Source organism: Zootoca vivipara, chromosome 2, assembly GCF_965207765.1.
Source record: "Zootoca vivipara chromosome 2, rZooViv2.hap1.1, whole genome shotgun sequence".
NCBI lineage: Eukaryota > Metazoa > Chordata > Lepidosauria > Squamata > Lacertidae > Zootoca > Zootoca vivipara.
This window is the reverse complement of record NC_142584.1, coordinates 8,684,693-8,711,550: the sequence shown is the minus strand read 5'-3', so window position 1 is coordinate 8,711,550 and position 26,858 is coordinate 8,684,693. Positions and strand designations below refer to the sequence as shown.

At 45.4% G+C, this 26,858-nt stretch overlaps 1 protein-coding gene across 2 annotated transcripts in view; it reads left to right on the top strand.

Moving 5' to 3' along the window:
* The window catches only part of COL2A1 (collagen type II alpha 1 chain), an 87,465-nt gene that overhangs the window by 14,152 nt on the left and 46,455 nt on the right, over positions 1-26,858 (top strand). For both annotated transcript variants that reach the window (XM_035103232.3, XM_035103225.3), the window contains 12 exons: positions 225-302; positions 3,989-4,033; positions 4,153-4,206; positions 10,099-10,152; positions 10,899-10,952; positions 12,545-12,598; positions 12,697-12,750; positions 14,623-14,667; positions 15,289-15,342; positions 21,477-21,521; positions 21,913-21,966; positions 24,834-24,932. In XM_035103232.3, the coding sequence (XP_034959123.1) occupies positions 225-302; positions 3,989-4,033; positions 4,153-4,206; positions 10,099-10,152; positions 10,899-10,952; positions 12,545-12,598; positions 12,697-12,750; positions 14,623-14,667; positions 15,289-15,342; positions 21,477-21,521; positions 21,913-21,966; positions 24,834-24,932 (690 nt within the window). The remainder of the gene's footprint in view (positions 1-224; positions 303-3,988; positions 4,034-4,152; positions 4,207-10,098; positions 10,153-10,898; positions 10,953-12,544; positions 12,599-12,696; positions 12,751-14,622; positions 14,668-15,288; positions 15,343-21,476; positions 21,522-21,912; positions 21,967-24,833; positions 24,933-26,858) is intronic.

Genomic DNA, 26,858 nt, shown 5'->3' with positions numbered 1-26,858 from the left:
CTATGCCTGGAGGCATAGTCTCCAAGGAGAGTAAAAAAAATGTAAAATGAGCTTGCCCTAATTTCTTCCTCCGTGATGTGGGCGTGCTTGCCCATCAGATACTACGGGAAACTCTGGACTTTTCAAAAGACTTCTTGTATTCCTCATTGTGTGAATGTTCTCTGTCAGATCACATCACGTTCCACTGAAACTGACCATGTTCTCTCTGCGCTTTATCTTTGCAGAACTTTGCTGCTCAGATGGCTGGAGGATTTGACGAGAAAGCAGGCGGCGCTCAGATGGGAGTGATGCAAGGACCAATGGTAAGTACCAGGAGAGTCTCCCCAAATCGTTTGAGCTCATGTCTGTGCTACAAATGTATATTGCAGCGGTGGGTAAGCCTGTGACCCTCCAGATATTGTTGGACTACAACCCAGCCAGAACGGCCAGTGATCAGCAACAATGGGAGTTGTAGTCTAGCAGCAACCTACAGCAGGGGTTGCCCAACTTTTTGGACTAGTGGACACATTTTGAATTTCAGGAGGGTGCTGGGGGTGCTAGACACAAAATGGCGGCCATGGAAGGAGTGTGGCATAACACAAAATCAGCAAGGCAACCACTCCTGGCAATCTTATGCATACCATGGAAAGTCAGCTATGGCCTGCTGGCCCTGATTGTGGTGATCTCTCTCTCTTACACACACACACACACACACACACACACACACACACACACACACACATGCTGTTGCTGCCTAATAACAACCAGAAGCATTCCTCAGTATCATGAAATATATACAAGCTAGTTACACCATTTTCATTGCATAGAAATTGCTTAGAAAGTACCTGCACATTTCACCTCATAACTTGCTTTCTTGAAGGGCTAGAGCTCTTTTAAAAATGAAAGCTCAAAGTCTCGGGCACCTGCTCAGGGGTCTTCTGGTTTGGCGATCTCTGACGTAGAGGTCCATAGGCTCCTCACCCCAGATATATCTGGTGTATTGGTTTTATGGCAGTCGGCTGCCGTGGGATGATGTTCCATGAAGAATCCTGGCAATTGTAGTCAGTGGCGTAACATGGGTTGCCAGCACCCATGCAGGCACCTGCCCATGCAGAGGAGGTGGATGGAAGGCAGGGAAATGGACAGAGTATGCATGCGCATACTAATAGTTTCCGTGTCACCCAGGAGATTTTGTGCCCCTAACACAAGAAAGAAAAGAGCCATTCCGTTGTCTAGAGAGGTCACTTCCTAGTTCGCATGGAGAAGCCATCAGTGACAAAACCATGCACCTGTATTGAGGCAGCACCGGATGTTGAAATTTTGCGCCCCTAACAAATTTACACCTGGGGCAATTGCCCCTGTGGCCCCTCCCATACTGTGCCACTGATTGTAGTTTAGTGATGGTGAGAACTGTCTGTTAAGAGACTTTTAGCCCTGCTCGCACAACAGTATTTTCCTAGGTTCCCTGCAGACAGTGCCCACCTTGCAGGGTTTCGAGGCTCCCAGGGCTGCAATGGGCCTTAGCCTGAAAAAGGTGGGTGCCTCAGGGCTTCTTGGGTTGGGTGCCCCATACAAAATGGTGGCACTGTTGAGTAGCGCTGATGGTGGATCATTCATTGGTCCTGCGAACTTGGCAAGTGCTACCCTCTGGAGCCAGTCTATCCTGCGGAGGGGGAATTGTCACGTTCAGTTGATGAGAATTTGGCCTAGTAAACTGAAATAGGTATGATCTTCAGGCACCTGCACACAGCTGTGTCACTCCTTCCTTCGCGTGAGTGATGAAACAATAAGCTATAGATAACCATAGCTTCAGGTCATGTCTGAGCCAGGACTACGGTTAATGACTTCCAAGCTAGCCAGGTTTCAGAAACCATCTTCAAATGATGGCTTTACATTTTGGCTTGTGTGAAAAGCCGTTAACCCCAGTTTCCTCGTTCAGATGTAATAGGAAGCTATGGTTAACTGCAGCTTCCTGCCTTATGCTGATGTCTGAGACTTATTCATAATATTAGCTTTTTAAGACAACGTTTGATTGTTGGAATGTGACCAACTACTAATGGATATTATATTTATGTTAATTACAACATTTATATCCCACCGTTCCTCTAAGGAGCTCAAGGTAGCATACATGCATTTTCCTCTCCCCTCTATTTTAACCTCAGCCACAACCCTACATGGTACTGGTAATTTTGGCTGACTGGCTCAATCAAGGTCACCAGTGATCTTTGTGGCCATGTGTGGATTTGAACCTGATCTAGTCCAGTGAGGGATATGTGCTGTAGGCTAGGCCAAGAGCCTCATTTTACATTCAAAAATGCTTGAGAAAAATGCATTTTGCAGAACAAAATAGAGAAATTACGAAACCTAAAGACAGAGACCAGTCAGATTTCAGCCATCTTGAGAACTAGGTATGATGTACACCTGGACCATAATCCTTAGCACATTTTGGGGTTGAGTTGCATTGAAAGTGGTGGGACTTCCGGTGAGTAAATGTCACAGGAGCTCTTCCAAATGGCCCTAAATTTGTAGATCTAGTGTGGTGCTATATGAGTTTGATTCCTCACCTCTGCTCCAGACATACGGAGCGTTTTATAGCCCATATTAGTTTCTCTGACTGAGAGCTACAGTAAAACAGACAAGCAGACACCCCATGAGATGGAAGGCCTATTGTTGGGCTGTACCATTTAGGCTCTCCCAGGGTACAATATGAAGCCACCTGAGGCCACCACCTGGGTTTGGTCAGTGTCTGCATGCGAGTCCCATGTACAGTGCCTTGGGTTCTGTGATGGAAGGAAAGTGGGATAGATAAATGTTAAGAAAAGTAAATAAAATGTTCCAAGGTAACACTGACATCGTGTGTATAGATCTATCGATAGATAGCTAGATAACATTTTATTATTTTATTATTTGATTTTTAAAATTTATTTTAAAAAATATCTTCCGATATTTTCAGAAGGATGCTCAAGATGGTTTGCATAAAATAATACACTACAATAGGGAAGGGGAAACTTGTGACCCTCTGGATTGTTGTTGGACTCCCACAGCCATCAGCACCAAACATCATGGTCAGTGGTCAGGGATGATGGGAGTTGTAGTCCAGCAATGTATCTGCAGGGCCACTTGTTCCTGATCCCTGCACTGCAATAACACTGGGACTGTTTCTGTCCCCTTAAAATAGGGTAGCTGAGTCACCAGCATAGCTGCATTGGGCCCAAAGGAGCGACAGCTTTTGCTTGCAGCACCTCAATCAGCATAGTTTAATTGAAGCCCATAGAGTCCAATCCATTCCTGATGTTAAGCCAGAGTGATGCCATCAAAGTCTCATCACCACCACCTTCCTTTGTACCCAGAGTTCCAGAAAACCACGTTTCTTTTCATTATAAATTAATTTTGTTGCCTTTCTAAATGTTTGTTGACCTGCTATTCCAAGATTGTCCAAGCAAGCCGCTTTAACGGAAAGGCAGACTTCTTTTTTTAAAAAAAAAAAAAGGAGAGAGAAAAGGTCTTTGGGCCTTTGCATTGCTTGCCAGAACTTCCCAAGCCATGTGCCAAAATAGTTGAAATGGATGATTATGGACAGGGAAGTAATAGAGAGATTTGTTTTAAGGGGCCAGGTCACTGTTGCACTTGGATCGAGAGCTGAAGTATGCAAAGACAGACAGCAGCTACTGTTCTTCAAGATCCCACAAGACTTCCAGCAGGAAATTTCTACTCTCTAGCATTTCTTGGCAAGCAGTAAATGAAATTCGGGCTTAGTAAACATGGACAGTTTCCAAGAGAAAATGTGTGTGTGTTTTCACCGCTGAATTACTTCTATAAATACAAATAGCCCTGGATGGTACAAAGAAAGAGAGGGAGAATTAAAGAAGAAGCAGCCATGGAAGAAGCGCTGCTCTGGTTCTCAGTGCCTGTACAGCCAGAGCTTAGTGTATCTCCTGTGTTGGGATTGGGTCCTCCTTTCTTTTTGGGGAGTAATGATTGCTTAATTTTATTTTATTTTCTATTATAGGGACCTATGGGACCACGAGGACCTCCGGGACCTCCAGGATCTCCTGTAAGTATCAAAACCTTTCGACTCTTTTTGGATGATCTCTTATGTTTTTTTGGGGGGGGGGGGAAATGAGGCAGATGAAAGAATATCTTTCATCTGTATATCTATGTTCTTCTTTTCAGGGCCCTCAAGGATTTCAAGGCAGCCCTGGTGAACCTGGCGAACCTGGTACTGGCGTGAGTATCTAGGAAGTGCACATGTTTGTGGCACAATGAATGCGCTCATGTTCTCCTCCTTTCTCTCTGGCCATGATGCACCTGCAAATCCTCTTTTCACTTCTGGGATCCTCAACCTCCCGAGGAAGCCTGCCTAAAGTATCAATCAAAAGTACTTAGCGTAGGGGTTCTCAAAGAGTAAGGGCATGAGCAAAGGGAAAAGATTTATTGAGCTTTGCAGTTGAAGTCAGGTCTAACAGTTATCCCATGGAGAGACTTTGCAGCCTTTTAGTTGTGGGGGAATGACTAAGGGTGGACATGATGGGGTTTTAGTGGATTGGAGGGGAATGAAAAAAAGATAAGAAGAGCTATGTTTGATCAGTTCGACCCTATCTAGTCCAGCATCCAACCAGATGTGTCTATAGCAGTGTTTCCCTACCTTGGGTCTGCAGCTGCTTCTGGACTACAGTTCCCATCATCCCTGACCGCTGGTCTTGCTAGCTAGGGGTGATGGGAATCGTAGTCCAAAAACAGGTGGATACCCAAGGTAGGGAAACACTGCTATAGACACATCTGGTTGTCCACCGGGAGAATAGGATGCTGGACTAGATGGGGTCGAACTGGGAAACACTGCTCTATAGGAAGCCTGCAAGCAGAACACGGGCACAACAGCACTCTTCCCCACTGGTATGGAGAGGAATATTGCCTCTGGTACTTGGAGGTACTGTCTCTCTCATCACGGTCCGTCGCACCCACAGTGCCTCACTCTGAGGACGGACCAGGACACATGTTCTGGAGAGCCCCACAGGGGCCCCGCCAGCTGTGGGTGGGCAATAGGGAGATACCTGGTTTTCAACATCATGATATGTTGTTGTTTAGTCGTGTCCAACTCTTCGTGACCCCATGGACTATAGCACGCCAGGCACTCCTGTCTTCCACTGCCTCCCACAGTTTGGTCAAACTCATGTTCGTAGCTTCGAGAACACTGTCCAACCATCTCGTCCTCTGTCGTCCCCTTCTCCTAGTGCCACCAATCTTTCCCAACATCAGGGTCTTTTCTAAGGATTCTTCTCTTCTCATGAGGTGGCCAAAGTATTGGAGCCTCAGCTTCACGATCTGTCCTTCCAGTGAGCAATCAGGGCTGATTTCCTTCAGAATGGATAGGTTTGATCTTCTTGCAGTCCATGGGACTCTCAAGAGTCTCCTCCAGCACCATAATTCAAAAGCATCAATTCTTTCGCGCTCAGCGTTCTTTATGGTCCAGCTTTCACTTCCATGCATCACTACTCATAGCTTGAACTATACGGACCTTTGTAGGCAAGGTGATGATCATGATATATCACCAGCTAAACATCCTGATATACTGATATATCACAATGCCTGAAATAAGGATGGAGCTATGTAGAGGCATTGGCTGGCTTCACTGTTTCCCCCATGTTGTAAGTTTTGCATAGCACACACACATCATGATTCACATTATATTGCCAGGTCAAAAATTATAAAACCGATATCGCAATATGGACTTCAAACCAGTTTTGGACGATATATTGCCCAGCCCTACTGGAAAGCCAGCCAGGTAGACATATGGTGGCTGATCTGTGTACGATCTGGTTCCCTTCTGATCTGCTACCTAAGGCATGTGGCTCAGCATGGCTCATGCCCCTGGGGCCAGCCTGTTGCTGTTTTTTTTAATCAATGTTCTCATTGGAAATGTATTCTAATTCAAAGAATATTATTGTTGTTATCATCATCATCATTTATGAAATTTTCATACCGCTCTTCATCTGAGGATCACAGGGCAGTTTGCAATAAAAAAACACAAAAATGTGTTCCATATTAACAAAGGCAATACATCTCACCTTAATATATCCACCATTGATTGACTGCAGCAAATGTGCTTGAACCCTAGGACTTGGCCCACCACTGTCAACCATATGGTGTGCTCAGGGTAGTAGCTGGCCCCTTACGTGCAGCGACCAGTGGACTTAGGTGTCCAGTACACAGTTGCATTGCGATGACTGGAAAGTGGATTTCCTGCGTTAGTTGGTCCAGGCTCGGGTGTAGGAAGGGGTGGAAATTGTTCATGATTATTCTTCCCATTGATCCAGCAGATAAAAATATCATCAATGTAGCTTAGGCAGCAAAGAGCAGCTTAAAAGGTTCCAAGTAGGCCTACGAACTTGTTGGCATAAGGGAATAGACATAGCAGTTACCCTGTATCATTGTGGATTGTGACCCTCCGTCTATCTCCAAGTGGGATGTTGGTCCACAGGGCATGTGCATCTATGGTTGCTAGGATATTGTTTTATGGGAGAGCATCAATAGGTAGTGGTTTCCGTAGGAAGTCTGTGGTGTCCTAAATCAACCCTGGGTTCTAATGTACTTCTATATTGCATATGAGAACAATGTCATGGTGGGAAAGAGCCTGACGTGCAGGAACAGGAAGTGATCCTTGACGCGTGTCTGCTACTGAATATGTCAGCCGTGTATAAGGACGGGGAAGAAGTTCACCTCCATTTGCATTTAAAAGCAAATCTGTGTTGTGCTATCTCCCTGTTACACTTGGTTGCCACTCCTGGGGGTAGAGAAATGCAGGGAAAATACACAGGTGAGTCTCAGTAGCAATGGTACGATGGGCCTGTGCCACTTCCCTCTGGCCAAGTACTTCCAACTGTGGTGGAGATGGGTAGGGGTGAGGCACTGGTGAGGTCAGCGCAGTGCGAATGCGCTGGCAGGATTTCCTCCACCAGCACATTTGCACCACACTGGCCTCACAGTTCCCCCACCCCTCTCCATCCTAGCATGCAGTAACTGCACAATAGAGGGAGGTCAGGGATGCAGTGCAGCCTCACTGTGCTGTCCACTATCTGACTTTTGTCACAGTGATGGAACTTGACATGGTGCTGCCGTTTCGATCAGCAGTTCTGTGTTGAGCATCACATCTAGTCAGGGCCAGCCCTATTATTATTAGGCAGTGTGAGGCAGGTGTGGGGTGTTGCAAAAGGGGAGCAATAACACATAACAGTGCTATTGTTGCATTCTTACTACCAAGGAAAGGGAAGAGGTACTTGTGGGATCTTCTGCCTCAGATTTATTCCCCGCAGCTTGATAAAGAGCTTTTCTTAATTGCTGGGAATCTATTACATGCTGTCCAGAGCAGGTGCCACCACAAAGGAGGCCCATCTGTTTGCCAACTGGGATTCTCCAGTACTGTACCATGTAAAGTGTGAAACAGCTCTCTCCGATGCTGAAGATGTGCTATATGACATTTTGGCTATGTATCTGGATAACTTACAGGTCACTTTGTATAGATCAGGCATGGCCAAACTTGGCCCTCCAGATGTTTTGGGACTACTATTCCCATCATCCCTGACCACTGGTCCTGTTAGCTAAGGATGATGGGAGTTGTAGTCCCAAAACATCTGGAGTGCCAAGATTGGCCATGCCAGGTATAGATGTAGATATATTCTCTGGTGTGTCCTTTTTATCTGATGAAGACCTGTCTGAGTGCACTGGCAGTTCAGAAAGGAAACTGGCAATGTAACAAATAGATAGTCCTTCTTTGTGGTGGCACCTGCTGTGGACAGTATGTTATGTAGGAAGGCTTATGAACCCCGATCCTTCATGAATAGAACAAAACCAAGCATCAAGAATGGCAGTTTAAAGCAGGCATCTCCAAACTGCAACCCTCCAGATGTTTTGGACTACAACTCCCATGATCCCTAGCTAACAGGACCAGTGGTCAAGGAAGATGGGAAATGTAGTCCAAAACATCTGGAGGGCCGAAGTTTGGGGATGCCTGGTTTAAAGCAATAGCAAAATCAGCTGTGAAGTATGTCACGTTTTAAAGGTCTTTAAAGATGCTTTCTTGAAACAGCATCATTTTAAGCCTTTGTCTAAAAAATGGGGAATGAAGGCATGTCTCCTGTGGGAGACCATTCCACAATCTGGGTATCATACCTGAAATAGCAAGGTCTTTCTTTCTGTATTAATTTTGTATCCCGCCCTTGTTCCCAAAGAAGTCCAGACTGATTCTATCTGGTGGGATAGGGTAGAATAATAAAATAGTAAAATGCTTTTATTGGGCTGATTTCTGCTGGTGACTAGAACTATGATTTCAGAGTTTTTGGAGGCTCATGGGGAAAGAGTGCAGCAATGAACCCACTTTAACCAGTGGGTTGTGTGTGTGACTCGGGAGCTGCCGAAGATGACTCTCGCCAATTTTTTAAAAGCATATTCTAATTAATATGCTATTTATAGGGTGTAATTAAAATACAGTTTAACTGTATGTAGAATAGTGGGTAAGAAGGATGAAGACACAGCTCTCAAAACAACCAGCTCTTTATTCTAGCTCTGAGTCCAGACTGAACAGTAGCTTAGCCAGCTGGCTTATATAGTACTCAGTAACTTGCAACAGTAACAAACTTCCCCTAGCTACCCAATCCGTGAACAGCACTCTCAATCCTTCATTTGCATGTTGTGGACCTGAGTGAGAACTGCAGCCACAGTGGGCAGGGTAAGAACTGCAGCCACGGTGGCCAGAAGGAGTACTGCAGTTAACTTAATACATAACACTGTACTTCGTATCAGTGCTGCTCAGGAATATTATCTGCACATCCTGCATTAGTACAGCACAATTCCAGGGGCCTTGTTGCATGTTCTGCTAAATCACGGTTTAGTGCTTTATGCATACGTTGGAAGGAGTTGTCGTGAGCCTTAATCTCACACACCTCACCTTTTTTCAGGGCAGCCACCAATTTCAAGCTCCCCTGCTACCCTAGAATCCCATAACCTGACACGCAGCAGCCACCATGCTGCAGTACAGATCCCTGTGCCACCCTAAAGATCTCCGTGGTTCCCTACAACACCCCCTGGCCCAGCCCGGTGCCGACTTTTCCTCGCCCTCCGGGCCCTGACTACCTACACTACTGCCGCCTTCGCTCTGCTCCTCCCATGTTGCTGGGAGGAGGAGTCCGGTAGGGTTTAGTTTTCTGATTCCTACAAAGCCTGGGTTGTCTTGAAACTTACCAAGTTTGTTTTCAACTGCAGTCCTTGGCTTGTATGCAACAATTCAGGTCTTGTGGGAATCGAAATGAGCTGTATGGGAGGAGGAGGAGAGGGGGTAGTCGTGAGCCCAAGGCTCACGGCACATCCGTCTTGCTTGTGCAAATAACACTAAACCATGCTTTTGTGTTTTGCACAAGCGCTGCCTTTTGCCAATCATGAAATTGAGATTAGTTCCCTAACAGGTATGCACTGCATGTGTGCGAAGGGGGGAAACCCCTACGCTTTGGTCATTCTAATTGTGAATGCAGTATGATAACTAGAAAGTGGGGGTGAACTAAAAGCCATATGACGCCTTCTTTTAGAAGCTTCCTCTAGTTTCTGTCCTGTGCTGTTGGCCTCTGGAACTGACCATCAGGTTGTCAAATGACACGCTTTGGATCCTTTGCTCTGCCTGCTGAGAGAGATAATGAATGGAAGAGAATGAATATATGAATGAAGAGTGAGGGAGATGAATGAAGTGTTCTGCCTGCCTCCTGAACTCTTTCCCCAAGGGAATGTGGCCCTTGAACCCCCAGAAAGGTGTCCCATTCCTGAGCTTTGCCGTGGTGTATTAGCAGTCACATGTCATGGAAATCTCTTAGCCCAGTGCCTACTCTAGAATAGTTTCCTCCTGATGTGGAAGGACAGATTTCAAGAAGCTACATAAAACTACAGATGGGGATACAAGAAGCACCAGCATGACTAGTGAATTGGGGAGTCCACAGTTACAGAAAGGATGGATATATACATATACTGTCAGCATATTCACCTTATTAAGACTCCCTAGCCACTAACAGGTGTCAGCAGGTGGTGCAGAATATGCAAGAGGCTTCTAATATATTTTGTTTTCCCTACCCCTCTCTCTAGGGTCCAATGGGTCCCCGTGGGCCACCTGGGCCACCCGGAAAACCTGGCGATGATGTGAGTATCTTATCTCTTGACATCTGCCCATCATGAATCTAGAAGGGCAGCTTTTTTGGGGGGGGTTATATGTCAAGGGAGCTATAAAGCAAAAGAACTGAAACTACTTGTGCTGTTTTCTTGTGGGTTTTGTTGGGTAGCTGCTGCTCAGTAGGGAGTTTTTTACTTATATCATTTATTTGAACCAGCTATTTTTAATGCAGATTTCTAATCTGCTATTACATCAGGGGCGGAGAACCTTTTTTGCCCTCCAGAGGTTGCTGAACTACATCTCCCATCAGCCCCAGCAAGCATGGCCAATAGTCAAGGCTGATGGGAGCTGAAGGGCCAAACGTTCCCTGCTCAACCTGGTGTCCCAAAGATGTTCTTGGACATCATAACAACCATCCCATCCTGGAAGTCCATTTGACTTGCAAAATATTCGGAAAGCAAGGCGCGGCTTCCAATTGGCTGCAGGAGGCTCCTCCAGCCAATCGGAAGCCACAGAAGCCGCATCGGATGTTCGGGTTCCAAAGAACATTTGCAAACCGGAACACTTACTTCTGGGTTTGTGACGTTCGAGAGCCAAAACGTTCAAGTCGTAAAGCATTGGGGATCCAAGGTACGACTGTAGTTTTTGTTGGAGACAGAACGGCAAACAAGGAAGGACCATGGGGTTAACTCAGTTATTCAATTCTGCTGTCTTCTTCTGTCCTTGACTTTTGTATAAATGTCATCCTTTTCTTAATCACTTTTGTCTCTTTCAGGGTGAATCTGGCAAACCTGGCAAATCAGGAGAGCGTGGGGCACCTGGGCCTCAGGTATGGCTTCGTCCAACATATCTCAGATATCTGTGTGCATACAAGCAGATAAAGAAATGCAGCAGAAAGCACTTCTATTCTGAGAGTGCATTTAGTTGACATAGACAGGCACAGTTTTGGAGGAAATATTCTGTGGTTTTGGGATGAAAGGATCTCCTTACTCTTCCTGAAGATGAGCTTAGAATTTCAGAATTCTCCACCAGAGCAAAGCCTTGATTTTTTTAAAAAAAGAATACTGTATATTCTGGCGTATAAGACGACCCCCAACTTTTCCAGTTAAAATACAGCGTTTGGGATATACTTGCCGTATAAGAAATACGACCCGGCGTATAAGACGACCACTGACTTTTGAGAAGATTTTCCTGGGTTAAAAAGTAGTCTTATATGCAGGAATATACAGTATGTTGGATTTCTGGTTTAGGCTACTGGATATATGTGAGAGTCTCTGCTGAATTTGACTTTGAAACCACCCTGGCTCTCAGGTTGTTTAGAGAGCCAGAGAATAACTAACTCCTGTAGCTCATTGCCACATGCTGGTGACCAAGACTTTTATTGCATTTAGAAACAGATTGCAAGCAAAATTATCAGTGCTGAACAACATTAATACCCACAAGACCAAATTCTGTATCTCATTAAAAACTAAATTATCCAATCTGTCTACGTTATTAAAATTAAATAAATCAACATTTATTTTACATTTTTATGAATTTTATTCTGCTTCTACTAGCTATTGAAACTCTGCTCCCTGGTCCCTAGAAAATCCTTCCCTGCCATCATTGACTGAACACTTTGAAGGCCACCTTTGAAGCCATAAGAAACATGTTTTAAAAGAAACATTGATCTGCATGCGGTTATTTTGCTCTGCATACAGAGACTTGCATAAAGGTTTAATCACCCCACTGTTATTATCTCTCACCTGTGTGAGAGATAATTAAGTAACTTTTCTCCTGGAGGAACAAGATAAGCTGGTGACAGCAAAGACTGCAATTTTTTTAGCTATTACCATTAAAATAAGGCCCACAGTTTTGTTCTCTGAGGTTTAAAATTGTATACTTTTTAACATTTTTGTTTTGTTTGGCAATTTAAACTGATCTGTTCTGTACCATATATATTTGGACTTTTGTATACAAATTGCAACAGCAGGTATCTACATATCTTCAAAGCCTATCTTTGCAGCCATAGGAAGCTTGGTTTAAAACAAAATTCTAAATTCTGTGACTAGTGTGGAATTCCACAAACCTATCTGCAGATGGTATTCATTTGAGACTGGGCTGTGTTTGGAGAAAAGGTTAGGGCATGCTTGGAGCTTGGCAGTCAGTACAGGTGTCATGAATTGGCATTATGATGTCAGCAGTTTTGCTTGCCTTCCCATTTAAGAGGGTCACTGAATCAAAGCCTGCTGAAAAGGGGGAGTGACTGATGGGGAACAGAGAGCTTTACATTCTGAGTATAGATAGTGATGGCTAAAGAGGCCACAACTTAACATGGCTTCTGCAGTGAGCTGTTCAGTATTTCCAGCTTTTGTGCAGTTATCAGCATCTGTTTGAGAAACTTTGTTTATTTACCTGAACTGATCTCCCGTTGACTCTTAGGGTGCTCGAGGTTTCCCCGGGACCCCAGGTCTTCCCGGCGTAAAAGGTCACAGGGTAAGTATGCAAGCATTAAATAGGTTGAATTTTTTAAATAAAAGTCTCTGCGAAGGATATGCAATGAAAGCTCTCCATGGTTTCCTCTCTTTTTCTAGGGTTATCCTGGATTAGATGGTTCCAAGGGAGAAGCTGGTGCAGCAGGCGCTAAGGTAAGGGGCATTAGATTTTAGTAGCCATGGGCACCTATGGCTTTCCCATACCTTCTACCCCAACCAATGAATGCTGTTTTAGTTTTTCTAAATATTGTCAAGGTCCCTTTGCAAACTCACGTAACTTCTTCCAATCAACATCCACTTACCAAGTTTCAGACTGTAGGCACTTCCAGACTATATTCAGGTGGGATTCAATCACAAATTCAAGGTATGCAGTTAAAGCTGGCTGAGAGCTTCTGTTCCTTTAAAACTGAAGCCCTGCACATCAAAACCAATGTCAATTTGCTTGCCAGGGTGAAATTGACAGTTCTTAAGTGAATTTATTTCTACCAGTGTACAGTTTTAAAATTTCCTTGTAGACTTTTCTTTTCAAAGTAAATACACTGTATTCCCCCCCACCCCCAAAAGAAAACATGGCAGGTAGACCAATTGATCTAGATGTTTCAGGAAAAGAAAACACTTTCTATAGTTGGTGTAAAAAATCCGTTCTCCAGGGAAATAAATGGTGCACACCAAAGGGAGCAGGATTTTCAAAGCAGGGGGCTGTTTTGGTTTTCAGCAGCACCCAAAAAAGCTGATGCTGAAAATGACCATGTTCTCTTGGCACCCAAGTGCATAAGTAGCAGATTGCTGTTTTCCTGTAGTAATTAAGCATGCAGTATTTAAGAGCAGTGAACAGCTGTAGTCTATCACTACCCTTGTCTCCGCCAACTGGTATGTCGTTTGCTAACTGCTGTTGTGGCATCATGGATGCCCACTGCACATGACATCTCTAAGCTTCCTAGTCTGTCTGGAAGCCCCCTGTCCCCCCCCCAAATGCTTAGGAGCCTAAGACATGAAGTAGTGGGGGAAGCTGTATGAGGATTCTTAACGGTAACTTAGGACCTTTCCCACTTTTTATAGTATATGCTCATTTCATTGCATGGGATCTAGAGGTCTTCCCTTTCTGCAGCCAGCAAGTATCACAAGAACTTGGAGGACTTCCTGCACTGCTGTGCAGCCTCCACATTGGCAGCTAAGGTTGCCAGACTCAATAGTGGACAGGACTTCTGTGCCTTTAATTGCCCTGCTCTCTTTTGAGTCTGGAAACCTTAAGGAGAAACCAGCAGACCCTTTGCTTGGAAATTAAACAAAGGGTCTGCTGGTTTCTCTTTAAGGTTTCCAGACTCAAAAGAGAGCAGGGCAATTAAAGGCACAGAAGTCCTGTCCACTATTGAGTCTGGCAACCCTATTGGCAGCAATAGTTCATCCCACTCTATTCCACCTCTGCCTTTCTGCCAGTTGAGATGCATCTGCAGGCAACTGTTTGCCATTGATTCAGTTGTACAGAGGTACCTTGGTTCTCGAACCGCTTAGTTGCCAAACAAATCCGCTCCCGAACGCCACAAACCTGGAAGTGAGTGTTTCAGTTTGTGAACATTCATCAGAAGCCAAACATCCAATGCAGCTTCCGTGGCTTCTGCTTGAGTGCAGGAAACTCCTGCAGCCAATCGGAAGCTGCGCCTTAATTTTTGAATAGTTTTGGAAGTCGAAGGGACTCCCGGAACGTATTAACTTTGGGAACCAAGGTACCACTGTATGTGCTAGTGGAGTGCCCTCTAGTGTTCAACTAAGTGGAACGGCAATGAGAATTGTTTCCACAGCATCCAGGGTGCTTCCAGTCCATCACTGTTTTCAAACACAGACCAGCAAATTCAGGTTGAATGCTCATTAAATAAACTGTGTTGTCCTCGCAAACAAATCGGAATACAGAGGTCATTTGGAAGCTCCTTCAGAGTCTCATCTCCCACCCCTGATCCACACAGATGTGGGGTTTGGTAGCAAAGACATGTTTTGCTCCCATAATTACCATGGTCTCTCTTACTCTAGGGTGAAGCGGGCTCTGCTGGAGAAGCTGGGTCACCTGGTCCGATGGTGAGTATCCGCTGCTCAACTTATTTTTAATCAGTAATAACAGCACTCTTAGCCCTGCAGGGTGGGCATTGCCTATCTGTATTTGACTAATAATAATAATAATAATAATAATAATAATAATAATAATTTATACCCCGGCCATCTGGTTGGATTTTTCCAGCCATTCTGGGTGGCTCCCAACAGAATATTAATAATAGAAAAGCAACAACATCAAACATTAAAAACTTCCCTAAACAGGGCCGCCTTCAGATGTCTTCTAAAAGTCAGATAGTTGCTTATTTCCTTGACGTCTAATAGGTTTGAACCCTTGTCCACTAGACCAGGCATCCCCAAACTTCAGCCCTCCAGATGTTTTGGACTACAATTCCCATCTTCCCCAACCACTAGTCCTGTTAGCTAGGGATCATGGGAGTTGTAGGCCAAAACATCTGGAGGGCTGCAATTTGGAGGTGCCTGCACTAGACCCTACTGCTACCCTTTTAACTGCTACACCACATGTTGTGCTGATGCACATTTCTCTAGCCATAACATTGAAAAGTAGGTTCCTTAGCACACTGACGTCTGCACTCTGGGAGATTAGGATATGATGCCCTTCTCATTTTTGCTATTGTTATTTCCTAGGGTCCCCGTGGTCTTCCAGGCGAGAGAGGACGTCCTGGCCCATCTGGTGCTGCTGTAAGTATCAGCATTAACTTGAACGCTGCAAGTCCTGTATCTTGGAAATCTTGCTAGTGCAGAATAAATGTACCCACCCGTGACTTTGGTGGAAAACAACCTGCCCCTTGCGATCCCCCTACCCCATTTGTCATGGCCTACCCCATTTCCGTAAAAGTAATGCTGGAATGAGATTTCTTTGCCCTTTTCAGTATACTTGCTGTGGCTTTTGGTTGTTGAACACCTGGAGGCAGAGGTGGCTGGGGCCTATTGGGCCTGGTAGGGCAGAAGGCAAGGAGGCCAACAGTAGGAGGCGCTATAGCCAGCGACAGGCAGAGTCAGTTAGCTATAGTTTTCTCCCCATCCACCTCCCTGCTGAGTTCTGCTACAGCAACACTGACCACTAAGGAGGAGGAAGCAGAAATCCAGGGCCATGCCCTGCACTGGTTGTAAGTAAGAAGGCAGGTGGACTAGCCTCCAATGCCTGGAGGGGATGAGTTGGCAAAGGCTGTTTAAGATGCTGTGCCCTAAGATGCATGGTAAAGGTCTTTTGCCCGCCAGCTAGCAAATTTTTACTGCAGTGGACATCTCCCTAAAGGGCATGGCATGCTTTTTATTATGTTATGTAGAGGAGAGAAGCAGAAAGCAGCCTCTGCTTAGTAGCCCCGAATGGGGCTAACGTCTAGTTTAGTAGAGCTTGGAACGGGGGGGGGGGACCAAACTTTGGTTTTGTTAAGTGCATAATTTTCCCCCACACAAATTGCTGTGAACATGGTGGTGAGGATCTAGCATGGGAATTCAGGGGCTTTAACCCTTTGCCCCCTGCTGTGGTCCCAATCCGGAATGTCCCCCTCTGCATAGCTGCTGTTTACAGAGAAACCTGCATTTGCTTATTTGCTTAAACGGGATCTTTTTTTCCTATGCAAATAGAGGCAGCGGTGGGGGGACCTGTGGCCCTTGGACTACAACTCCCATCATCCCTGACCCTTGACTTTGCTAGCTGGGGCTGATGGGAGCCAGAGTCCAACAACGTTTGAAGGTTCACGGGTTCCCCATTCATGCTGTAAAGTTGTAGATATGCTGTGCAGGAAAGTGTGAGTGCTTTTCAAAGGGTAGGAAGTAACTGGAGTTGCCATCTTGGGATTGGTCCAGAAGCTGCAGCTGATTCAGAATGCTGAGAACAGGTTATTGATTGGAGCACCTGGGTGCACACATACTGCACCTGTGTTGAGGTGCAACTTTTTGTATGCCTTGGATGCCGACCACCTATTGGGCCACATTCATCATATTGTTGTTACCTTAGTCCTGAGTTATTCAGGACTTTATATATAAAGTCAAAGACTGTCAGGCCACTTAGATCATCTGGAGAAATTCTACTTGTGACACCACATTCTACAGAATGTCGTAGGATGGCTGTCTGAAAAGCAGGTATTTTCTGCTGTTACCCCTGTACTGTGGAATGCCCTTCCCCCTGCCATACGTGAAGCAGCAGCCACCAGTGACTTCAGACGTCCTGCGTCAATTTATCTCTTTCCCTGAGTCATAAGACCGGACCCTGTTTTACATACCCAAGTCTTCTAAATTTCTATTTTATTCATTGACATGTGCTTTTATGTGTTTTTATATTAATGTTTTATTGCTTTTAGGTTGTATTTTTGTTTTACTGATATTTAGCTTTTCTTTTCTTTTACACGCTACACCATTTAGGGATTTTTGGACTATTAAGCAGTATATAAATGCTTTTACATAAATAACACAAAACCTTGTAACCTGGGCATCTGATGGAACAGACAGTGTGGCAGGGTGTCTCCACTCATAGAATTGTAGAGTTGGAAGGGACCACGAGGGCCATCTACGTAGTCCAACCTTCTACAATGCAGGAATCTTTTGCCCAACATGGGACTCGAACCCACAACCCTGGGATTAAGAATCTCGTGCTCTACTGATTGAGCTGCGTCCCGCACACTTGACCTCTCGGATTGGTGATGTTGCTGCTGCTGCTTGCTTTGGGAGTGGGGAGAGGGTGACGGATGAGGTGGTGGTGAGATCAGCGCAGTGCAAGTGCGGCAGCAGATCCTGTCTGGTGCTCCTGTTGGTGAGCTTCTGCCGTGCTGACCTCGCTGCCACCTCGCCCCTCCTTCTCTACCTCTGGGTAATCAGTAATAACATGACTGACTGGAGGTCAGGTGAGTAGCTAAGGCAGGAACCGAAACGGCTCCTCCTGCTCATATGTTGCCCGATTCTGTCACTCAGACAGTTCCTCAAATCTGTAGGTGTGCCATATGCACAGTGCCAGGAAGAGGAAGAGGAAGCAGAAGGAACTGTGGCTGCCTCTTCTCCCATTTACTTCCATTGTAAATTTAAAGTTCAGCATAAGGTATAAGAGAGTTCACAACCCCAGAGGCCATGTTTAGACCAGAGTTTCCCCAAACTTGGGTCTCCAGCTGTTGTTGGGCTACAACTCCTATCATCCCTGAGCACTGGTCCTGCTAGCTAGGGGTGATGGGAGTTGTAGTCCAACAGTAGCTGGAGATCCAAGTTTGGGAAACTCTGGTTTAGATGCCCGGGTGCAAAATTCAGGGGGTTTGGTTAAATTGGAAAGATTAGTGTATTGATTGGATCATGGGGGTAAATGTGGATGCTGAGAAATGTCACACCAGTAGTGTTTGCTGCTGAGCTCACCTGATCTCCCTCCAGCTGAGTCGCTACTACATACTGGGATCAAGAGCAGTGAGGGGGTGGCGAGGTCAGTGCGGCGCAAACACTCCAAAGCCAATATTGCTGTCTTGCCAGCATGTTAGCCCTGTGCTGACCTTGCTGCTTCATCCCCCTCTCCATCCTGATATTCAGCAGCTACCCACTTGGTGGGAGGTCAGGTGAGTAGAGCAGCCGTCCACTGCTGTGTCACACCCTGCTTAGCAAAAATATGTGAACATCCACATGTTTGTTGATTCACTTTGCTTTTGTCCTGCACTTCAAGAAGCTCAAGGAGTTGTGTCCTACACGGCTTCCCCAATTTTGTTCTCCCAGCTACTCTACATGATAGATCAGGTGGAGCGTTAATTACTGATCCTGTGTCAACCCATAAACTGTGTGGTTGCATGGGTATTTGAACCTGGGTCTTTTGTGAAGCAAAGCTAACAGGCATGGCTGTGCTCAGTTTAGCAAAGTACCAAGGCAGATACATCATGCCCGGGCCCATTTCCAGCATTCCATTCTACGTCTCCAGAGATTTCAGCCTTCACTTGATACTGTAATAAATGTAGCGTGAAATTCCCTCTGGCTGTTTATTGAACAAATGTCAAAGCCCCCATAGGGCTGGCTGTGAAGCTCAGCGAGAGCGTTTTAGCTCCAAGCTCCAGTCTTCATATTCTTACAGATTCAGATAGTTGAGAGAATTAAGGTGATAAAGTAACCAAGACTGTTTAACAGCCTTGAAGTAACCAGGCTTAACTTAGCAACTCTAAACATGTTCAGTGAGCACCCATTGGAAGGAATCAGCTCCCCTTTCTGCCTCAGTGTCAGCCAGACTCCAATTAGTGGGGAACAGGAAAACAATTTATCCAATTACAATTTAGTGGCGGAGGGGGTTGCAGAGAGGAGGAGAGGAAGGAGATGTCCTGTTGCCTGAGTGGATGTCTGCTCCCGTTGTGTAGGGGTCTCACATAAAAATGGCATTAATCCAGAGGAATACACACAGCCAACTTCCTATATTCAGTGAAACTGTTCTCCCCCCCTCCAAATAGCAGCCTTGTGCACTGTTTGACAAGCTATTTCTGTCTCTTTGCAACTTCATCGGGGAGGGGGGGAGTTCAAAAGTGGTTCTTGATACAGGCACAGCGGGGGCGGGGGCGAAAAGCTTCTGTTCACAGACAAAAGATATCTTGAACATCTGAGTAAGCAGTGTGAGTCACAGATTTAATTTCTAGCAAAACTTTTCTATAGGAAGAATTATGCCACATTAACTATCCCATCATGTTGTTTTTTGCAAAACTTATTATCGACCAATAAGGCTCTGTCATAGAAAAAAGGCCTAAAACTTCACCACATGCACACAGTTATTTACGGTATTTGTTTATTACGTTTGTATCCTGCCCTTCCCCGCAAGTGTGCACAGGGTTGCAAATGTCAAAACTATACGTGTAGTATATATATACATAGCAGCAAACTCACCTTCCATTGCCCTCATTGGTTCTCTGTCTTAGGAACAGGACAGGGGGTGGCAGGTGTAGGTAGGCTTGTCTTGCTATCCTTCACCTCCTTCCCCACCAACTCTAGAATGCTGGGACTTGACTTTGTTGTGCATTAAACTAAGGGGCAGTGGGGGGAAATGCAGCCATGGACCATGGAGGTGGGGAAAAAACCACCAGGTTGATCCTTGCAGTGAAACACTGCAGAAATTCCTGGTGAATTGGGGAGGTACTAACTTTAGCTGGATCCAGATCTGATAATGGAGGATGTCTTGAATGCACAAATGATCCCCTACCCTTCTCTCTGGAACTGAGGCTGTAAAGTACAGGGGGGGGGGCACAAGCTCTTCCCTGAGCATGTACACACCCAAATTCTGCATATGCTTTGGGATGCAGTATTATTCATTATCTTATTTCATTTCTGCAACGCTTCTCATATAAAAAACACAGAAAATCAATTTCAAGTCCAGTATACTGGGATGGGGGTGGGGAATCTCCCCTTGGCTATGTGCCATTCTGCTTGCACTGAAAGGTGGGGCAGGAGACTAAAGAAGGATTTCCTAGACAAGGATTTGAACCCGCAATGCTGCCTTGTACTGAGTATGACCATTAAGTTGCAGCTGTCTCCCTGGCTTCAGGCAGAAACTTTTTCCTAGCCCTGCTAGGATTTGGCATGCAAAGCATATCCAAAACATTGCGCATCAGAGTAAGAATTGTAGAGTGGGAAGGGATCACACAAGGCTGCAATTCAGGAATCTTTTGCCCAACCTGGGGCTCGAACCCACAACCCTGAGATTAAGAGTCTCATGCTCTACTAACTGATGCTACTTTTAGGGCTCATCCACATTTCCATTTGCCCTGACGCTTTCCCTCGAGAAACCCACAGTTTACTGCTGAATCGGAACAAACAACTGGGAATTCTCAAGATTGACGTTTGCTCCTATTCGGCAGTAAAGAGCAGGTTTTCCCGGGGGAAGCAGCGGGGCATCTGCAAAACCGCTCAGACCCGTGCCTACGAAGCATGAGACAAGTGGAAAACCACTCAGACAGTGCTTTCTAGGCATGGGACAAGTGCGGATGAGCCCTTTACTCACTTGTTTGTGTTATTCCCTTGAGGGCCTTAAAACCATGTTGACGTCAATTCATGCGACTTTGCTTCCTCACTTTTCTGCGGATCTTCCTGACCATTGCTTGAGACCTGGCATAAGTTCTGGCAAGCAGTTAGTCTTCAGTCATAGGGGTGTCAAAACCTTTAGCTGTAGAGGCTTTTTATGACCAGAGGAGGCCCTGCTTGAGATTCTGCATTTAATGTAAGATTAGACCCACAGGTGAACAACGCAAAGCCTTTTCTGATGCTCATTCACCATTCTAAAAAATGTGTTTAAGCGGCAACTATGATTCTTTGCCGCAGCTTTGATGGTTAGTGGGGTCTGTACCCCTTTACCATAGTATTTTATTTCTGGATTTATGTTTTGATTTTTGTAATTTGTCGCTTTGATTTGATTTCATGCTTTCAGTTGTTGCCCCCTGTATCATAAACACATGTAAACTTGTGTTTGTTTATATGCATGTTAACACCAGAAAACATTAAGTTCAAGCTCTTATTTTCACAGAATGTCCTTTTTGAATTCCATTGTCATTCAACCCTTACATATTTTCCCCCTTTTGTGTAAACCTGCCACCTGAGGATTCTACTTCGTACATCTGAAGTGGAGTCCAGTCCACAAAGCTCCAGGCATAATACATGTTAGTCCTTAAGGTGACACAAGAATCTTGGTTGTTTTCACAGCTGCAGACTAGTTAGTACATTTATGTCTCCTGATACAGTCCTATGTAGTGGCTTCTATATGTTCTAAGGTAGATTTACCCAGGGCTCCAATTCCATTTGGTGGCATAATTGGGATACCGGTGCAATGCTATTTGATAACACTTACTTTTGTGACTCGTGATCTCTTGTCCCCACAGGGTGCTCGTGGTAACGATGGTCTCCCTGGTCCAGCTGGTCCACCCGTAAGTAAATTGCTTTTTAAAAGATTCTCAATTGCTTTAAAAAAGATTTCTGAACATGCATTTATTTTTAGTTTTTTCCCTGCTAAAATGGAAACTTATGAATTGGATATGTTATTACTGAAATACTAAATAGTTCTAAAATTATTATTTTTTAAAAAAGAATTCCTGTTCTCCCCTGAATTGTGTGGGGTTTTGTTTTGTTTTTTAAAAAAGACATAGACCTCACAAAAAAGTGGGGAGGCAAAAGAGAACTGGCATGTATATGCTCTGCAAAAGACTTTCAGGCATCAGGGACTTTACATAACTTGTATGGCTGTCATGAAAGCTGTGGAGGCTAAATAATTAAAATAACTCTGTCCTCCTTTTCTCAAACCCTTTTCTCTTTCTTCAGGGACCTGTCGGCCCCGCTGGATCTCCAGGTTTCCCAGGTGCACCAGGTGCAAAGGTAAGTAAGCAAGCGCTTCAAGGCCGAATGAGTGTGTTTGCAGCCGCTGGCTTGTCAGGATACACACACACACACACACACACACACACACACACACACACACACACACACACACACACACACTGCTTTTCCTAAGCAACTGTGAATCGCTCTCCTCCCTGAACCCACTGAGTATTTTGCTCCTTTTATCGCTTTAGAAAGAGGCCTGAAGCATTTCATCAGGCCGGCCGGCCTGCCTGCAAAGTAAGGAAAAGGTGGAAAGATTGATAGCCCCCAAGAAAAAGCAGCCTGTGAATACATGTCTGTGAACATCTGTGCGAGAGGAAAAGAGACTAGGAAAAGGGAGTTTCAGAAGGTCTGGAAAAGGCCTGGATAGAAATCAACATGTAGGCAATTGTGAAGGAAAATGGAAGCTGAGTGTGTGGAGAGAAGCACAAGTTATATAGGAGTAATGTTGCAGAAAGTCCTAAAACAACACTCTTGTTTGTGCACTCGTCTTGTTAAATCTTGACAAATTAACTGCCTGTAGATCTCTTTGGGAAAATGGCATGTGTGAATTGTCCTTCAAATGTGTTGCTTCCCCCTCGACAGAAAACTGAATTACACTGAAGCAGTTTGGGCTTCTAATCCATCATTCCCTGGATATTTACCTACTTTTTTGTGAACCATTATTTAGTGCTGTGAAAATAGGGAAAGCCCAGTGACCCCAAAACAAACCCATTGCAAGGAAAACACACAGGGTATATGTGCATCTTGCCCAGAGGACTGTGTAATTTCCAAGGCTGTCAGAAATACCATTCTGCTATTAGTGAAACCATTTGAGATGGAGGCTAGTATAAAATTTCTTAATTCCCTGGAGGGCAAAATGCTTGTATATTGCTTTAAACTAGGAGCAGGGATGCTATATGAGAGTATTTTAGGAGAGAGAAGAGCTTTGGTTCGGAGGGGAAGCAAAATTCTCAGCACAGCTTAAAGACTCAGGTATATTAATGATGAAAGGCACAACCATATGGATATCTACGATGAAGTAAGTTCTACTGAGTTCAGTGGGACAAACCCAGGTATATGTGTAGGTTTGAAACCTAAACTGATGGGTTAAGAGAGCATAGGTCCAAATGCCACTTCTTCTGGCAAAGGGATTTCTGTTGTTCCTCTGCTTTCCTTACACAGGACTGTTTTTACTACATAGTAGTCAATATGTGGAGGGACCCAGGTGGCTCTGTGGGTTAAGCCACTGAGCCTAGGGCTTGCTGATCAGAAGGTCGGCGGTTCGAATCCCTGTGACGGGGTGAGCTCCCGTTGCTCGGTCCCAGCTCCTGCCAACCTAGCAGTTCGAAAGCACGTCAAAGTAGATAAATAGGAACCGCTACAGCGGGAAGGTAAACGGCGTTTCTGTGTGCTGCTCTGGTTCGCCAGAAGTGGCTTTGTCATACTGGTCACATGACCTGGAAGCTATACGCCGGCTCCCTCGGCCAATAATGCGAGATGAGCGCGCAACCCCAGAGTCGGTCACGACTGGACCTAATGGTCAGGGGTCCCTTTACCTTTACCTTTAATCAATATGTGGAACTAGTAAGCTTCCATAATAAGTCACATGTGGTCTGAAAAACATGTTAAGAAGTCCCCCTGGCCTCTCTTGCCTATGACTGACTTTGATTTGAGGACATACAAGGAATATATCTGCTCTTGGATGTTATCAAAGAAACGTTGGCAACTGAATGCCTCGTCACTCCCACATTCAGCTGGCCGGTGTTTATGATTTGTTCTTATTCTTCTTTCTGTGTTTTTTTTTTGCCTGTACATGCCTCCCTTCAAATGTTACAAGAAGTCCCACCGCCTCATTTAAGCAACAAGTGCGTCTAGCACCTAGCAGCGCTTGTTTCGATGATGTTGTTTTCAGTTAAAATGCCACCTGGGCAAGAGATATCATGGCAGTCTAATTCTGATTGCTTTTTGCCATGGTCTTGAAGGGAGCTCAGGTTTTGTCCAAAGGGTCAAGTCAAGCAGGGGGTGGGCGGGCACAGTTGTGTTCCTCCTCTGTCTGAGGCATGAGTGGTATGTGCTTCAAAATCTCAAGACAGCATATTGGGTTTCCTTAATGGTGGGGCCTGTTAGGGTAAGGCGGGAAAGAGGGAGATGGGAGAGGGAGAGAGAGCTTCCTTGGGGAATTCCCATTGCCCCTGGTGAGTATGGGTTTGGGCTGCTAATCTCCCTGAGGACCGGTTTCTATGGTAACCAGACAGTGAAGAGGCGGGAGGGGGGAGGGGGAATGAGGCCTTTTGCGGGATATCTGACAGCAATTGACAGTGGGACTTCAATAACAATCAGCGTCCTCATTATAAAAAGATGAAGTGGGGAGCCTTCTGAAGAGGAGGGCCGCGCGCATTAGTAAGATGTGCAAAGAAAGAGCAGAGCACAAGTGTTCCATAAGGAATAGCTGTTGTCACTGAGGGTGCTTCTGAGAGCAGCTAAGGCAGGAATTGATACTGAACAAAATAAAAATAAAATGAAAAGTAAAGTAAAGGAAGGAGCTGTCCATCTTCTGTACAGTTCAGTGAACACTTCATCCTTGTAACAAAAGCAGGAGATAGCATGTAGTGGCCGCCACTTAAAATCTGCTCCCCATTAATATGGAGTCCCAATGGTGTAAGATCTGGAAATGCAGAAAGGTAGAATGGAAAGTGTCGGGCCCCAAAGACACATAGCTCAAAGACTGAGAGCGTTAGGCAGGCTGCTTGGACAATAGCCCAGCATTTGACGGTCACCATAAGTTATGAAGCATCCGGTTCTACTTCTTGTGTCCTCCTAGTGGATACTTTGTCATGTTTCCCTTTGACCTCTTAATGTTCCTTCTCATATCTGTGCAGGGTGAAGCTGGCCCCACTGGCGCTCGTGGCCCTGAGGGCGCCCAAGGCTCTCGAGGTGAATCTGGGACCCCCGGCTCCCCTGGACCATCAGGAGCTCCTGTAAGTATCTGGTTCTTCCGGCGAGAACCAGAATTTCCAGGGGGGCATGGAGATGGTTTAGCTTTATTAGGGCATCATTAAAAGATTTCCACTTCTCTCAAAGGTGGCTAACCTTTCTCAAGCTGAGGGCCATATATTGACCCATGATCAGCCCTTCAGAAGTTGTGGGTCAAACTGTGCCAAAGTGTAAAACATGGATGTGGCCAAAAGCATTAATTTTGTTTTCAGAGACAAATTTGGGTGCCCTGGGGGCATGTCATAACAACATTTTCTCATAACAGAACCACAGCAGGGGGAATGCCCAGTTTAAAATTTTGTGATTTTTAAAGAAGTATTACTGTTATTATTTTTATAAATGGCAAAGGGGAGGCAGCACACAAAACCTTTCAGCTGATTGTTTGTGCTGTCAACAAATGGCACGGTGGCACTTTGAAGCCCAGACTGTCAGCTGGTTGTCACTTCAAAGTGCCCTGCACACCACATGTTGTGCAAATGGGTCCCCTGATGTCATCAGGTGACGGACAGCTGGGCTGGCCAGATTTCTTCATGCTGGATTACAGTGTCACAGTGGGAGGCTATGGGAGCAGTCAGTAATTTAGAGAGAGAGAGAGAGAGAAGAGTTGAAATATGGAAACCTTTTAGAGGAGCATTGAGAGCCACACACATACACATACAAAAACCTGTTGGCATTACATTGTGGGACACCTTTGTGCACTCAAAAATAATGGTTGCTTTTAAATGACAAAGCCACATTGATTCAATGAACTAATTTGACCTGGGAAAACGTTCCTAGCAATTTGGTTGGGGCACTGTTCTGTAGAGTATATAGAATAATTGTAACCCAGCTCTATGATCCTAGAATTGTAGAGTTGAAAGGGACCCCAAGAGGCATCTAACCCAGTCCCCTTCAGAGCCGTGATTGGATTTTTCTTTGTGACTGGCTTGGTTGACACATTCCACTTAGCAAGTGGAGAAAGGCACCCGCTGGATTGTCGTACCTCACCTGAATAAAAGTGTTGTCCAAGTACTTCCACTGGGACGCGGGTGGCGCTGTGGTCTAAACCACTGAGCCTCTTGGGCTTGTCGATCAGAGGGTTGGCGGTTTGAATCCCCGCAACAGGGTGAGCTTCCGCTGCTCTGTCCCAGCTCCTGCCAACCTAGCAGTTCAAAAGCATGCCAGTGCAAGTAGATAAATGGGTACCGTTCCAGCGGGAAGGTAAATGGCATTTCCATGTGCTCTGGCTTCCGTCACAGTGCCCCTTTGCACCAGAAGCGGTTTAGTCATGCTGGCCACATGACCCGGAAAGCTGTCTATGGACAAATGCCGGCTCCCTTGGCCTGAAAGCGAGATGAGCACCACAACCCCATAGTTGCTATTGACTGGACTTAACTGTCCAGAAGTCCTTTACCTTACCTTTACCAAGTACTTCTAGCTGTGGTGTGAGGGCAAAATTCTCCTTGAGGGAGAAATCATCCTCATTCTTAACTGACAAATTCTTTCTAACCAAGCCATAGGGTTCAACTTGATTATTCTGTGGTTATTTCCTCTTTTTCTTCCTCCAGTTGTTGTTGTTTAGTCGTTTAGTCATGTCCGACTCTTTGTGACCCCATGGACCAGAGCACGCCAGGCACTCCTGTCTTGCACTGCCTCCCACAGTTTGGTCAAACTCATGTTCGTAGCTTCGAGAACACTGTCCAACCATCTTGTCCTCTGTCGTCCCCTTCTCCTAGTGCCACCAATCTTTCCCAACATCAGGGTCTTTTCCAGGGAGTCTTCTCTTCTCATGAGGTGGCCAAAGTATTGGAGCCTCAGCTTCAGGATCTGTCCTTCCAGTGAGCACTCTGGGCTGATTTCCTTCAGAATGGAGAGGTTTGATCTTCTTGCAGTCCATGGGACTCTCAAGAGTCTCCTCCAGTACCATAATT